This window comes from Dunckerocampus dactyliophorus, chromosome 4 (assembly GCF_027744805.1).
Source record: "Dunckerocampus dactyliophorus isolate RoL2022-P2 chromosome 4, RoL_Ddac_1.1, whole genome shotgun sequence".
NCBI classification, from domain to species: Eukaryota; Metazoa; Chordata; class Actinopteri; order Syngnathiformes; family Syngnathidae; genus Dunckerocampus; species Dunckerocampus dactyliophorus.
This window is the reverse complement of record NC_072822.1, coordinates 1,382,414-1,397,888: the sequence shown is the minus strand read 5'-3', so window position 1 is coordinate 1,397,888 and position 15,475 is coordinate 1,382,414. Positions and strand designations below refer to the sequence as shown.

Here is a 15,475-nt window from a genome sequence, read left to right as displayed (position 1 = left end):
CCAATTTTAAGAGAATTTGTAATATTACAAGGAGAAATAATGCCATTTGAGTAGCATAATGTGAAGAATTGAAGACAAGACATTTGTTTTGGGGATTTTTTCGTCATATTATGAAGAACAACTAATGACGTTGTCATTTTTGGACAATTAAATTGGAGAAAAAGTTATAATATTAAGAGAATAAAGTCAAAATTCTGAGAAGAAAATTGAAATAGGATTGTTATTTAACAAGAATAAAGGCAAAATATTCAGAAAAAGAAGTTGAAATTTTAATTTTACCATTTTACAAGAATAAACTGGTAATATTATGAGTAGAAATAATGTCATTTTAGTCTTCACCTTCAAAGTGTCAGAAAATAAAGCCGGCAGTAGAAATACTGTACCAGCAACATGTAAAAGTCAGTCCGGCTAGGCCTGTCATGGTAACACATTTTTCTGGTTGATAATTGTGCTAAAAATTATGGTTGATAATCGATGTTATCAACATTTTTTTGAGGACATTTTTTCATTAATTGTCATAAGAGGTGTAAATCCCATTTGAACCAGTAGCTGGCTCAAGTATAGAGTACCTGTGTGAGCCACAAGCTGCCTGTATGTACTGTATGTACTGTACGTTGTTGGTTGAGTTGCAAGGTGTTGGCAGTAAAAGATGTTTGAGATCAACCACGTTGTTGTTCTTTTGCAATGTGAGGGCCCACCATTTCGCACTATTTTGTTTATTTCCTTTGCCGACCCAACACCTCAGTAAGCGCTGACTGTCGAGACGAAGGCTCCGCTGCCCGAGGCTTTTTTTCCCCAGTTGAGAAAACTGTCCGTGTTGGTCGTTGGTGTTCATGCGCTCACCTTGGTCATTCTGTTTAAAAACAAAATATTCCCACACTGGGGCTGTTGCGCTTGCCTTGGAAACCGTCGCTTCTGTGCCTTCATTCATGTTAGCATATGCTTTCTCACGAGGCTAATTTGGTGCTAGCACTCTGTGTCCACTCACTAGTAGCCCCGCCTCCACAAAGAGGCTGAATGAGAGGAGATGAGGGTTCACTCTCTACGTTCATTCCAATATAGAACCAGCGCGCGCAGACAGATGTGGAGTGAACCCTCTTGTCGTCCAAGGACGAGCAGATGAAAAAACACACGCGTTCATGCACATGTCAATTTATCAAAGACGTCATAATTATCGACCTGTTTTCGGTCGATTAATCGATTATTGTGACAGGCCTAAGTCGGGCAAATGAAACGCTCACGGTGTAGCCGAGGTATTTACGTGCTAACTTCATCAGCCCGGGAAACCTCACTCCACTCCCCTGACGCCAGTCAACATCCTCCAAATATGTAAGTACATAATATTGCAAATGTATTCAAAGTACTTCAGTCCTATTTTAGTGATGACATGAGGCACAGAGGACGTGCCAATGATCGTCATCATCATCATCTCTGGCTGCTGCCGGGTGCTGATGCTGCCGTACATGTTAAGTATGAATGCCAATGGGTGCGGCGTTCTACGGGAGCCACAAAAACAACAAACATGGCCGACTCACACAATACAAACCGTGAGGGCTGGCATCAGTAAACATCTCCGTCGCCGCGGAGACAGGTAGCTTTTTTTTCCCCTCTCTCTCTCCCCTACCTGCTGTTCTCACTGTGCCCAGCCAGCATCTCGACTCAGGAGCGGAGGATGTATATTATCTTCCTCCAAAGGCGTCGCGTCCCAGAAAGCGGATGCCTTTTCTGACGAGGGGCGGCAGCGACGGTGGTGTCATGCCTTCCCCTCACGGCGGCGCGAGAGGGGGAGAGGCTAAGAGCGGAGACATGGCAGTGCCAGTGGCTTTGTTTGCCAGCCGGTCCACTGTGCGTGCGTGCGTGCGTGCGTGCGTGTGCGTGTGTGTGTGTGACTTGCAGGGACTGGTGCAGCTGATCCCCCCCTGACACCGGTGGGGTGGAGGCAAGTGGCCAATGCGCCGAGAGGAACAAACCATTTAGGCAAGAAAATGGGACTGGAGCACTAAAGCCTTTTTTTCCCCAAGCAGACCAAGATTTTTTTTTTTTTTTTCGTTTCCACTGTCAAAAGTGGCAAAATGCACCAAAAACCTGGTTAGACCAAAAGCGGTGTACATATACGATGTAAACAGGATACATTCAATATGATGTAAACAGGATAACGTTAGAGCACGGGTGTCCACAGTGCGGACCAGGGCTCATTTGCGGCCAGCGGCATGTTCTAAAAATATCATTTAACAAAAAAAACAAAAGCAAAAAAAAGAAAGTTGCAGTCATTTTACAAGAATAAAATGTTAAGACAAATAAGTTGTAATCCCATAAGAACAAGTCCAAATTTTACAAAAATAAACTGGTAATCTTATGAGGAAAAAAATAACGTCATTTTTAAGTCGTAATATTATAAGAAACAAACAAAACTAAATAAAATTGTAATTTTGGGTAAATTTGGTTGGGGGAAAAGCTAGAATATTATGGGAATAAAGTCAAAATATTATAGCTATAAAGAAAATTTACAAGAAGAACATTTTAATAGTTGGAAAATTAGAAAAAAAATGGGGAAAAAAGCTGTAATTTTACCAGAATAAAGTCAAAATATTAAAAGAAAAAAGTTGTAATCTAATAAGAAAAACTCATAATTTTACAAGAATAAACCCGTAATATTGTCATCAAAAATCGTCACTGTAGTAGCATAATGTGGAAATACACTCCTGATCAAAAGCTTCAGACCAGTTGAAAAATTGCGAGAATTTGCATTTTGCACATTTGGGTCTTTTGGAGGTTTTAAGTAGAGCTACAGGGGTTAGGGTTAGGGTTAGGGCTAGGGGTTCAAAGTGCTTTTTGTCTCACTCCCCCTTCTTGCTTTTGCATATTGCAGCTCTACTTAAAACCTCATTAAGATCCAAAGGTGCAAAATGAAAATTCTAGCAATTTTTCAACTGGTCTTAAGATTCTGATCAGGTCTGTATTAAAGAAAGTTTTTTTTTGTAAGATAATGAGAAACAAAACAAAATAAAATTGTAATTTTTGAAAAATTTGCTTGGGGGAAAAAAAGGCATAATATTATGGAAATAAAGTCACAATATTACAAAAAGAACATTTACAAGAAAAAAATTTAAATAATTGGAAAACTGGGAAAAAAAACCCATCAGTAATGGAAAAACAGCTGTAATTCTACGAGAATAAAGTAAAAATATTAAGATAAAATTGTAATATTGTGGAGAAAAATAACATTGTTGAAATATAATGTTGAAATATTAAAGAAAGACTTTTTTTAAGTCGTAATATTATGAGGAACGAAACAAAATAAAATTGTAATTTTTGGACAATTAGGTTGGGAGGAAAAAGTTAGAATGTCATGGGAATGAGGTCAAAATATTAGAAATAATATATAATATTAGAAAGAAAATTTACAAGAAAAAAATTTAAATAGTCAGAAAATTGAAAAAAAAGAAATTAAAAAAACAGCTGTAATTTTACCAGAATAAAGTCAAACAGTCTGATTCTAACAAGAAAAAAAAATCACAATTTTACCAAAAACTAAACTAATATTGTGGGGAAAAATAACATAATTTTAGTAGCATAATGTGGAAATATTAAAAGACAGACTTTTTTTTAAATTTGTAATAATATGAGAAACAAAACAAAATAAAATAAAATTTACAAGAATAAATTGGTAATATTATGAGGATTATGAATATTATGAGTCATTTTAGTAGCATATAGTTGAAATATTAAAGAAAAAAATTAAATATAAATGTACATATTATATACATTTTTGGAAAAATAGGTTGGGAAAAAAAAGTTATAATATTAGGGGAATAAAGTCAAAATATTACAAGAAAATTTACAAGAAGAAAATTAAAATAGTTGGAAAAACGGAAAAAAAAATGCCCAGCTGAAATGGGAAAAAAAACAACGGTAATTTGACCAGAATAAAATCAAAATATTAAGAGGAAAAACGCTGCGATTTTACAAAAATAAAGTCGCAATATTGTGATGAAAAATCACATCATTTGAGTATCACGATGTTGAAATGGTAAAGAAAGACTTGTTCTTCAAGTCATGATATTATGGGAAAGAAAACACAATAAAACTGCAATTTTGGGGGAAAATTAGGTTGGGGGAAAAAAAAAGTCATAATATTATGGAAATAAAGTCATAATATCACAAGAAGAACATTTATGAAGATTATTTATGAAGAAAGTTGAAATATTTGCAAAAAAAAAAAAAAAAAGTTGACCGATGCCGACCCTCCTACTACGTCTTCGGAAGCAGAGCTATGATGCCGAGTCATGATGACAAGTTACATTCGCAGTCAGTCCGTGGGCCACCAGGTCGTTATCCCATATGGACCACCTGACAATAAATATCGGATATTGTTCAATGAGCACGCATGTCGAGCAGGTCTGACCGGCTGGAGGCGAGTAAAAAGATACTGTGGCTGTTTCTGTTGCAGCTCTGACGCTTGGTCTCACCTGGATCAGGTGCCGCTCAGCCCTGGCCACGCCCACCCTCTCTGAGTATTTGTTTTGTGCTCACGATCGAGGAGGAAATGAGGTCACGAACCTTGTCACTCCGTTCTGCTATCTCGGTCTCCACATTCCACCGGCGGCACATTGAATAACGACGGCATTAACATGACGTCCGGGGAAACCAGTTCAGAGGAACCCAAGGGCTCCTCGCTACATTCAACCTCGCAACCTGATTGGTGATGAAATCTGCACTGATTTTAAACAGCTAGCAAGTAAACAAGCGCGGCATTTCTTTTTCTCTCTTTTTTCTTTTTAACAAGAATGGATGTGGAAAAAACAACACACGCACACTTGCTGTATTTGCAAACACAACATATATAGCGTGTGCACGTTACAACGTGTCAGCATGGAACGTGTATTTGGTGCTCAGCTGGCTCAGGTGACGAGCGTGACGCTCCCCTGGGCTCTAATTAACTTTTATCCTCTCCTGGTTTATAGCTGCTTCTTCTCAAGAAATCACAACAACCAGCTCACCAACCCCTGGTGTGTGACAGCAGGAGAAACACACACACACACACACACACACACAATGGGGGTCGGGGGCTGTCACCAGGGGAGCAGTTTGCATGTGTGACATAACAACATTGCTTTACATGACTCAAAACCACATGTGAAACAGCTCATATGCTTGCATTACACATGTAACACATCACGTGTAACGCCTCACGTTGCTATTACACACGTTACCGTGCTTTCATTAGACACGTAACACGACAATATGTTACTGACACAAGTGTAACAGTATTCCCTTCTGTAAATCACCACCTTACCGTGGTGGAGGGGTTTGTGTGCCCGAGTGATCCTAGGAGCTATGTTGTCTGGGGCTATATGCCCCTGGTAGGGTCTCCCAAGGCAAACAGGTCCTGGGTGACGGGCCAGACCAAGAGTGATTCAGAAGACCTTTATGAAAAAACACATGAGGAGAGACCGCACCTCGCCTGGACGTGGGATACCGGGGCCTCACCCTGGAGCCAGGCCTGGGGGAGGGGCTCGCAGGCAAGCGCCTGGTGGTCGAGCTCTCACCCGTGGGGCCCGGCCGGGCTCAGCCCAAACAAGCCACACGGGATCTCCCCCCGTAGACTCACCACCTGCGGGGGCAAGCCTAATGGTTTGATCTTCAACGGCCAAATCTGGTTCTTGGGACATGGAATGTCACTTCTCTGGAGGGGAAGGAGCCCAAACTTGTGAGAGAGGTTGAGACATTCCGACTAGATATAGTCGGACTCACCTCGAACCACAGTTTGGGTACTGGATCCAAACTCCTCGAGAGGGGCTGGACCTTGTTCTACTTTGGAGTTGCTGCTGGGGAGAGGCGGCAACCTGGTGTGGGCTTATTAATAACCCCCCGGCTCAGTGCCTCTGTGTTGGAGTCATCCCCGGTTAACGAGAGGGTTATTTCCCTACGCCTTCGGATTGGGGAAAGGGTCCTGACTGTCGTTTGTGCATACGCGCTGAACGGCAGTTCAGAATACCCAGCCTTCTTGGAGGCCATCAGAGGGGTGCTGGAGAGCACCCCAACTGGTGACTTCGTTGTTTTGCTGGGAGACTTCAACGCCCATGTGGGCAATGACAGTGTGACCTGGATGGGCGTGATTGGGAGGAACGGCCTCCCCAATCTGAACCCGTGCGGTGTGATGCTGTTGGACTTCTGTGCGAACCACAGTTTGTCCATCGCAAACACCATGTCCGAACATAAGGATGTCCATAAGTGCACATGGCACCAGGACACCCTAGGCCACAGGTCTATGATCGACTTTGTAGTCGTATCATCAGACCTGCGCCCGCATGTTCTGGACACGCGGGTAAAGAGAGGGGCTGAGCTGTCAACTGATCACCACCTGGTGATGAGTTGGATTAGATGGCGGGGGAGGATGCTGGACAGACCCGGGAGACCCAAATGTGTAGTGAGGGTGTGCTGGGAATGTTTGGCAGAGTCTCCTGTTTGTCGAGTCTTCAGCTCTCACCTCCGGCAGAGCTTCGCCTGCATCCAGGGGGGGGACGAGGATATTGAGTCCAAATGGGCTCTATTCCGTGCCTCCATTGCTGAGGCAGCCGATCGAAGCTGCGGCCGAAAGGTGGTCGGTGCCTGTCGTGGCGGTAAGCCCCGAACCCGATGGTGGACACCAGAGGTCAGGGCTGCCGTCAAGCTGAAGAAGGAGTCCTATCGCTTGTTGGCGGTCGAGGCAAAAACTTGGGTGTGGGAGGAGTTCGGTGAGGCTATGGAACACAACTTTCGGTCGGCCTCAAAGAGGTTCTGGCAAACCGTCCGGCGTCTCAGAAAGGGGAAGCAGTGCCCAGTCCACACTGTTTACAGTGGGGACGGGGGCCTGCTGACCTCGACTGAGGATATAGTTGGGTGGTGGAAGGAGTTCTTTGAGGCCCTTCTCAATCCCACTGACATACCTTCCATAGAGGAAGTAGAGGCTGTGGACACGAACGCGGACAGTTCCATCACCGTGGCTGGGGTATCTGGGGTAGTCAAAACGCTCCCCAATGGCAAAGCTCCGGGGGTGGACGAGTTTCGCCCTGAATTCCTCAAGGCTCTGGAAGTTGAGGGACTGTCTTGGCTGACACGTCTCTTCAACATTGCGTGGAAGTCGGGAACAGTACCTCTGGATTGGCAGACTGGGGTGGTGGTCCCCCTTTTCAAGAAGGGTGACCGGAGGGTGTGTTCCAACTACAGGGGGATCACATTCCTCAGCCTCCCTGGGAAAGTCTATTCCAGGGTGCTGGAGAGAAGGGTACGACCGTTAGTTGAACCTTGGCTACAGGAGGTGCAATGTGGTTTTCGTCCTGGTCGCGGAACACTGGACCAGCTCTACACCCTTGCAAGGGTACTGGAGGGTACTTGGGAGTTTGCCCAACCGGTCTACATGTGCTTTGTGGACCTGGAAAAGGCATTCGACCGTGTCCCTCGCGGTGTCCTGTGGGGGGTGCTCCAGGAGTATGGGATTGTTGGCGCGTTACTACGTGCCATTCAGTCCTTGTACAATCGGAGCAGGAGCCTGGTTCGCATTGCCAGCAGTAAGTCAAGACTGTCTCCGGTGAACATTGGCCTCCGCCAATGCCCTTTGTCACAGATTCTGTTCATAATTTTCATGGACAGAATTTCTAGGCGCAGCCAAGGTGTCGGGGGCCTTAGGATCTCGTCTCTGCTATTTGCGGACGACGTGGTCCTGATGGCCTCATCAGGCTGTGACCTGCAGCGTTTACTGGGACAGTTTGCATCTGAGTGTGAAGCTTCTGGGATGAGACTCAGCACCTCCAAATCTGAGGCCGTGGTTCTCAGTCGGAAAAAGGTGGATTGCTCCCTCCGGGTTGGGAATGAGGTCCAGGTGGAGGAGTTCAAGTATCTCGGGGTCTTGTTCTCAAGTGAGGGAATGTTGGAGCGTGAGGTCGATAGGCGGATCGGCGCAGCGTCTGCAGTAATGCGGTCGCTGTACCGGACCGTCGTGATGAAGAGAGAGCTGAGCCGGAAGGCAAAGCTCTTAATTTACCGTTCGATCTATGTTCCCACCCTCACCTATGGTCATGAGCTTTGGGTCGTGACCGAAAGAACGAGATCTCGGATACAAGCGGCTGAAATGACTTTTCTTCGTAGGGTGGTGGGACTCACCCTAAGAGATAGGGTGAGGAGCTCGGTCATCCGGGAGGAGCTCAGAGTAGAGCCGCTGCTCCTTCACATCGAGAGGAGCCAGCTGAGGTGGTTCGGGCATCTAGTCCGGATGCCTCCCGGACGCCTCCCTGGTGAGGTGTTTCGGGCATGCCCAACCGGGAGAAGGCCCCTGGCAAGACCTAGGACACACTGGAGGGATTATGTCTCACAGCTGGCCTGGGAACGCCTTGGTGTCCTCCCGGGGGAGCTGGAGGAGGTAGTCGGGGACCAGGAAGTCTGGGCTTCCCTACAAAGACTGCTGCCCCCGCTACCCGGACCCGGATAAGCGGAGGAAAATGGAATGGAATGGTGTAACAGCATGTGTAAAGCCTCACGTTGCTATTACACATGTTACCGTGCTTTCATTAGACACGTAACACGACAATATGTTACTGACGCACGTGTAACGCCTCACGTCTCTATTACACACATTACCGTGCTTTCATTAGACACTTAACATGACAATGTTACTGACACACATGTAACAGCTTGTGTAACGCCTCATGTCTTTATTATGCATGTTACCAAGCTTTCAGTAGACACGTAATGCCCGATTTTTCTACTACTACACACAATACAATGCTTTCATTAGACAAGTAACATGCTAATATGTTAGTGTTGCACGTATAACAGCATGTGCAAGGCCCAATGTTTCCATTACACACTTTACCATGCGTTCATTAGACACGTAACATATCAATATGTTACTGCTGCACGTGTAACATCATGTGTAGTGCCGCATGCCAACATGCTTCCAATGGACAGGTAACGCATCAATGTTACTGCTGCACGTATAACGCCTCGTTCCAATTACACGCTGCCATCTTTTTAATCGCGCGCCCAACTATGTTGCTGTCATTGTTAGACACGCGGGTGCGGCATCGTCTGTAACGGCTCGTTTGTAATGCGCGCGTTACCATCAATCACATACTGGTCATTTTGTTTTCGCTCATGACACGTCACACCCCGTGTGCTTCTCAACTGTAACACATGTAACGTTATGTTTTCACTACACGTGCAACAACGTGTTGAAGTTTAGAAGCACACGGGGTGTGTCACGTTGTACAGGTCAACACGTTAATGTTGCACGTGTTTCCAATACACTCCTGATACAGTACAGTTGTAAAGCGGCGCGTTTCTCTGTACTGCACTAACACTGATAGGTGTCTCATACCTGTAACGTCATATATTGGTATTGCGCACGTAAACAACCAAATGTTTGTGCGTTTCACGTCACGTGTTTGCATTAAGGGTATATCAACACACATGCCATGCGTGTAACATCAAATATTTGATTTAGGCGTGTTTCCGCGTATAAACGATCATATGTTTGTGTTACACATTAGACAACAGATTAGTCCTCAAACATTTTCCACCAGACTGTGCCCGGTTCTGCTTCAGATATAAAGACGCCCGCTGACTTTACGAAATGCCAGTCATTTCCTCTACAACGTCACAACCGAACCGATTCACCCATCATCGGACCGAACATTTTGCGGTACCGTGACGGTAACCCTCCTCTAGCCTGGTCAGTCATTGCTTGGTCGTCTCCGAACGTGGGTTTCACCGGGTTCGAAGTCTATTGTTGCAGAAAGACCCAGAAGCCCCCATAGGAGTTAGCTTGGACGGGGGTCCGTTAGCTAGTCGCCAGCTGATCGCAATAGCATCATCTGTAAGCAGTGTCCGGCTAAAGTGTCACGTCTTGTTCCCGTTTCACACAAAGACGACACATTAAAAAAAGTCCTTCTTCATAACAACTTAATCTGCATAACACAACACAACAATGCACAGACGAGACGACACACAAGCGAGAGACAAAACAGTCCTTATTTATGCTAAGTCGCCCGCTAGTGGCGCTAAGCTAGCTAAGCTCCATGTAGCAAGCAGCCACCTACCTACCAGCCAGCCAGCAGCGGTCACAGGAAAACACTCGGCCCGGAATGAGAGACTGCGGTGCGTCGATTAAAGCTCCAGGCGGGGCCCTCCATGTCCTTCCATAGATTACATACGACGTGTTAGTCCACAAGTCATCGTGGCTGCCGCTCCTCCTTCACCCTCGGTGGCCATTTTTGTCTCCCCTCAACATCCAAGTAACAAGCGAGAATCGGCCCAGCGGCGTCCGAACCGGGAGCATCCTCCAGTGGAGCCGAGCAGCCCGGACGGCATGCCGAGGAACACTGCTGTCATCTGCCGGAGGAAAGGAAGAAGACACCCCGTCAAAGTACAGTACGAGTATTGGAAAGAGCTTTACATTTGACTGTTAGTTTAACGTTAACAATAAACTGACCTTTATCAGACAAATATTCTTTTAAGCAGAAACGTCGTTGCTTTTAAGATCGGCACCATTTAGTGGAAGAGCGAGCTCGGAATAAACGGAAGTAGAACATGAGAGTTTCCACACTAAAACCGGATGTTTTGATTTTTGTTTGACAATTATACAATACAGTACACCGATTAGGTCATATAAAGGGAGGGGCTACCAGGAAGTCGAAACTCCTTTCTCGGCCATATTAAACGCAATCACACGGGACTGCAAGCTTAGAATTCGACTGATTTCATTCGGAAAAACTCACCGAAACAGGCAAGTATGTGCTTTTCTCGTATGTACTGCAGTTATGCGTCATTCGTTTAACTAACTCCTGCTTAGCTACACAGAGCTTTGCTGAACATTCCAACAACTTACCAGGACGATAAAAAGTTGTCTTTCGGGCGAATTACCAACAAGACAATCGACCTTGAATGACATCGACAAGTATGTAGAAATGTAAACAACTACGCAACAGGACTTCCTGTCTCCACAACTTCAGTGCTACGCCTGGTCATAATACTAGATGCTCTATTTCTATTATATTCAAAGGTCTAGAGTTGTTGTCATAACCCAAGACAAAAATAATCCTCTTAAGAAGACGCATTTATAAAGTCAATGCCCCAGCACAAAAAATAATAGTACAGTTTGTGACCAGAGGTGGCAGCACCGAGACGACGAGAGGTGAGCGATACTGAAAATGTTGGTGTCGATCAGATACCATGTACATATAGGGACAGCTTCGTTGATACCGGTACTTTTTTAAAGATTCTAGAATGATTTTGTGACTAATGAAAATAAAAAAAGAAGGAAGAAATATTTTACACAAATATTTGTGTCAACAAACTTTTTGTGAACAATTTAACAATATAGCATACATGACATTTAATGAAAGTATTAATTAAATCGATTATTAATTTGAATTATTAATGTAAATAAATTTAAATTAAATTAAATTACAAGAATAAAAGTAGTACATTTATGATTTTTTCTCGTAAGTTTTTTGTGGAATGAACAGGGGGTTAAAGGTAATATTACAACTTTCCTTCCCAAAAAAGTCATACATTTGCAGCATTATTCTCCTAATATTCCGTGTTTTTCTAATACATTGACGACGACCAACATTTTCTTCGCTTCTTGCACCATTCCTTTCCATGCCAATCAGTGTGAAAGTATTTCTTTCCCTCCCCGGGAGCAGGCAGGATGTCTGTGTCCTTGGCGCGGGCCAAAGGGGTCACGGTCATGACGCTGACCTCGGACCCCAAAAGCCGCTGGCCGCCTCTGTGCCAAATCCTGTGCGGGCTCTGCTACAGCCCCGTGTGCTGCTCCGTGTCCCAGCACCTGAGGACGGTCATGGGAAGGTCCCAGTCCGCGCTCGGGGTGAGATTTAAAGCTCGGTAGAATGAACGGGTGGGCGTGGTTTAGCGTGATACGGGGGTCACATGGTGTCCTCCTTCCCAGGCTCTTCAGATCATGGTTGGCTTGCTCCACATCGGCCTGGGCGTCATCCTCCTATGCTCGGGACCCGGCTCCTGGTGGCAAATGGATGAAACTGCGTTTCCTGAGTGGCTGGGAGGATTGGTGAGCTGCTTTTCCATCTGCACCCGAATCGCTTCGGAGGCGTTTAGATGCTAACACAACATCATCTTGCTCTTCTCTAGTTCATCGTGTTCGGCGTCGTCTGCATTTTGTCCGAGAGGTACCCGAGTCCGTGTCTGGTGAGCATTCTCACCAACAGGAAGTTACCCGGCATGCTTTGCGGGTCACAAATGAGTATATTTCTGTTTAGGTCATCGTCAATGTGATGCTGAACCTGTCCGGGATCGCCTTTGCCATCGCCGCCATCGTACTCTACTCCTCCAACATGGCACACATATGGCTGTGGCGCTTTTGCGAGGACGAGTACGATTACTACTGGAGGACGAGGCCGACCCCCAACCCGACCATGAGCGTCCGTGAGGACTTCATGAAGGACCGATGCATGACCGGGAAACGCCTCGTCCTCGTAAGTGCGGTGTTAAAATGTTGATGTGATAGTCAGCGCATCAAAACCTCCAAACCACGCCTCTCAGTTGTTGTTTTCATCGCTCCTCCGCGTCATGAGGCACCTTTAGTCAATAACTTCATGTTCTGTCATTTAAAAAGGCATTCAAAACATGAGTGTCGCACATTTCTTACGACACAAGCCCAAAGAAAAAAAGCTGTGTTGCCGTAAAAGCAGCCGGTGTCCAAAGTGTGGCCTGGGGGCCGTTTGCAGCCCACAAAGAAAAGAACAACAGCAAAAAATGGACAAAATCATGAGAATAAAGTCAGAAATGTTCATCTAAGAAGAACAAGTCGTCATCTTACGAGAATAACCTCGTAATATCATGAGGAAAAATAACATCATTTTTGTAGCATAAAGTTGAAAACAAAAGTTGTAATATTATGAGGAAAAAAATTATAATTTTATGAGAATAAATTCAAAATGTTAAGAAAATAATAAAATAAATACAAAAAGAACATTTACAAAAAGTAAGTTGAAAATTGAAAAAAAACAATAGCAGAAATGGAAAAAACAGCAATAATTTGCGAGAATAAAGTCAAAATATTAAGTGAAAAAAGTTGCATTCGAAGGAAAGTCACGATTTACATTTACAAGAATAAACCTGTAATATTACAATGGAAGGTTAGTATCATACAGTTGAAATAGCAAAGAAAAAAAAAGACGCAATTTGTTTAAAAGTTTTAAAACTACTACAAACAAAGTTTTCGTTTTTGGAAAATGAGTTTGCCGAAAAGTAATAATGTTTCCAAAATAAAGTCAAAATATTATGCGAATAAAGTTGAGAATTACAGGAAGAATATTGAAACAGCAGAGATGGGAAAAAACAGCTGAAATTTTACAAGAATAAAGTCAAAATATTACCAGAAAAAACTGCATTCTAACGAGAAAAAAAGGCACAATTTTATTTTCATTTTATCGCAATAAACTAGTAATATTATGGGGAAAAATAATGTCATTTTTGTAGCATAAAGTTGTAATTTTAAAGAAAAAAAACATGGGGAGGTTTCAGTTTAAGGCTAAAGTCAAAATATTATGAGAATAAAGTCATAGTTACAAAAAGGAAATGAAATGAAAATTAAAAAAAAAAAAACAGAAATGGGAAAAAAAACAGCTGTAATTTTACAGACTTTTACAAAAGTCAAATCTTGACCAGAGTAATGTCGTAATGTCATAATTACGAAAAGAAAATTTACAGGAAGAGGTTTGTTGAAGAAAGTTAGAAAAAGTCAAAATTTTATGAGAATAAACTCGTCATATTATGAGGAAAAATAACATCATTTTAGTAGCATAAAGTTGAAATATTAAAGAAAAAACTTACAATTTAAGAGAGTAAAAGTCCAAATATGGGAAAAAAGTCATAATTACAAAAAGAAAATTTACAGGATGAAAGTTGAAATAGTTGGAAAATAAATGAAAAAAAAACAAACAATAGCAGAAATGGAAAAACGGTTGTCATTTTACTAGCATAAAATCCAAAGTCGTATTCTAATGAGAGAAAGTCGTATTTTCAAGAGAATAATAATTATAATTATAATAATAGTAGAATAATATTAGAATAATAATAGTAATATTATAAGAAAAAAGAACAGCATTTCAGTAGCATTAGGACATTTTATTTAAATGAAAATAATGAATAAAGTTTTTTAGAAAATGACCTTAAGGAAAAGGTTACAATGTTATGGGAATAAAGTAAAAAATATCACGATAGACAAGTCCTATTCTAACAAGGAGAAAAAGTAAATTTTTCAAGAATAAACTTGTAATATTATGAGGAAAAATGTCATTTTAGTAGCATAGTTGAAATATTAAAGAAAAAAATGTTGAAGTTGTAATATTATGACAAACAAGCAAAACACATAGTTGTCATTTTTGGAAAATGATATTATGGGAATAAAGTCATAATATAACAAAAAGAAAATGTACAAAGATTATTTAACAAGAAAGTTGAAATATTTGTCAAATTAAAAAAAAAACAAAACTGGGAAAGGGTAAGCCCCCCTGATATAGAGGATCTTTGACAAGCATCAACATAGTGCGTTTTGTTTCAACGTATGATTTTGTGATATTGGCCATTTGCTGAGGTAAAAGTGTGCTTTCCATTAGATGCTCCTGAGAGGCATCAACGGCGTTCTGATAGTGCTGTCCGTCCTGGAGCTCTGCTTCGCCATCAGCGCCTCCGTGTTGGCCATCAAGGCTCTGAGGCGCCGAGACAAGAAGGTAACGGCATGCCACTTCCTGTTTACAGAAGAGCGAGACGTCTTGACGCGTCTATGGTTGTTGTTCTCTCACAGAGCCTGGACGATCCTGAGACATACAAGCCGCTTCTGGAGGAAGACAAGCCCTCAGCCTAAAAAGAGAGATCCTTCCTCTTGCTGCAGTCGTCTAAATGCACCTTAACCCATTTCATTTACTAGTGATACCGCGTCTGGAATTGATACTAAGTCACTTTCGTATAGCCACGTTTGTTAGAAGACATGTCAGTCTTTCATTTCTAAGGTAATGTGCCTTTTATATACTCTGTTTGGCATGGTAATAAATCACAATAAATTCATTATAACAAATTATACGTAACTGTCAAGGGTCTTTTGTCTGTTATTTCCCCACATTTGAGGGAAAAAATGTTAATTAGTAGCAAAAGGATGCTTGGATTGGTGTATTGGTTATGAATTGGTGAAAAACCTTCAAGAAAATAATGTCCATCCATCCATCCACCTTCTTCCGCTCATCCGAGGTCGGGTCGCGGGGGCAGCAGTCCAAGCAGGGAAGCTGTCAGGGAAATCCTTGCAGATAAGCAAGACAAGTACTGGACTGTATAACTACTCAAAGAAACAGACTCAAACATGCCAAGATTGTCTTTTTACTCGCGAGGAGAACGAAGGGACGCACCAGAGTTACATCCCACACCACTATGGATACGCTCTCCGAAAACCTCTCTTTATTTG

At 43.0% G+C, this 15,475-nt stretch overlaps 2 protein-coding genes across 12 annotated transcripts in view; one reads left to right on the top strand and one right to left on the bottom strand.

The window, feature by feature from the left end:
- Nucleotides 1-11,065, bottom strand: part of wdfy3 (WD repeat and FYVE domain containing 3) — an 83,856-nt gene extending 72,791 nt beyond the window's left edge. For 3 of the 8 annotated variants that reach the window (XM_054774485.1, XM_054774487.1, XM_054774491.1), the window contains exon 1: nucleotides 1,625-2,254. In XM_054774485.1, coding sequence (XP_054630460.1) covers nucleotides 1,625-1,653 — 29 coding nt within the window. In that variant the 5' untranslated portion in view covers nucleotides 1,654-2,254. Of the gene's footprint in view, nucleotides 1-1,624; nucleotides 2,256-10,076; nucleotides 10,369-10,864 lie in introns of those variants that run through there. The other 5 variants (XM_054774489.1, XM_054774490.1, XM_054774488.1 and 2 more) reach the window with 5 other exon arrangements.
- LOC129180242 (transmembrane protein 176B-like) lies at nucleotides 10,604-15,104 on the top strand. 4 transcript variants are annotated; one of them, XM_054774498.1, is made up of 8 exons: nucleotides 10,684-10,766; nucleotides 10,829-10,933; nucleotides 11,685-11,866; nucleotides 11,948-12,067; nucleotides 12,148-12,204; nucleotides 12,276-12,491; nucleotides 14,637-14,750; nucleotides 14,825-15,104. In XM_054774498.1, the coding sequence occupies exons 2-8, from the start codon at nucleotides 10,921-10,923 to the stop codon at nucleotides 14,882-14,884; spliced, it is 762 nt and encodes a 253-aa protein (XP_054630473.1). In that variant the 5' UTR covers nucleotides 10,684-10,766; nucleotides 10,829-10,920; the 3' UTR covers nucleotides 14,885-15,104. The 4 variants fall into 4 exon arrangements, with proteins under 4 accessions (XP_054630474.1, XP_054630475.1, XP_054630473.1 ...); XM_054774501.1 differs by lacking the exon at nucleotides 10,684-10,766 and adding an exon at nucleotides 11,039-11,170 and having other exon boundaries at nucleotides 10,838-10,933; XM_054774499.1 differs by lacking the exon at nucleotides 10,829-10,933 and having other exon boundaries at nucleotides 10,604-10,766; nucleotides 11,689-11,866.
- The last annotated feature ends 371 nt before the right edge of the window (nucleotides 15,105-15,475 follow it).

Coding starts and splice junctions, on each gene's coding strand:
- LOC129180242 (XM_054774498.1), top strand. Junction 12,068..12,147: donor CTGAGTGGCTGGGAGGATTG/GTGAGCTGCTTT, acceptor GCTCTTCTCTAG/TTCATCGTGTTCGGCGTCGT. Junction 12,205..12,275: donor GGTACCCGAGTCCGTGTCTG/GTGAGCATTCTC, acceptor ATTTCTGTTTAG/GTCATCGTCAATGTGATGCT.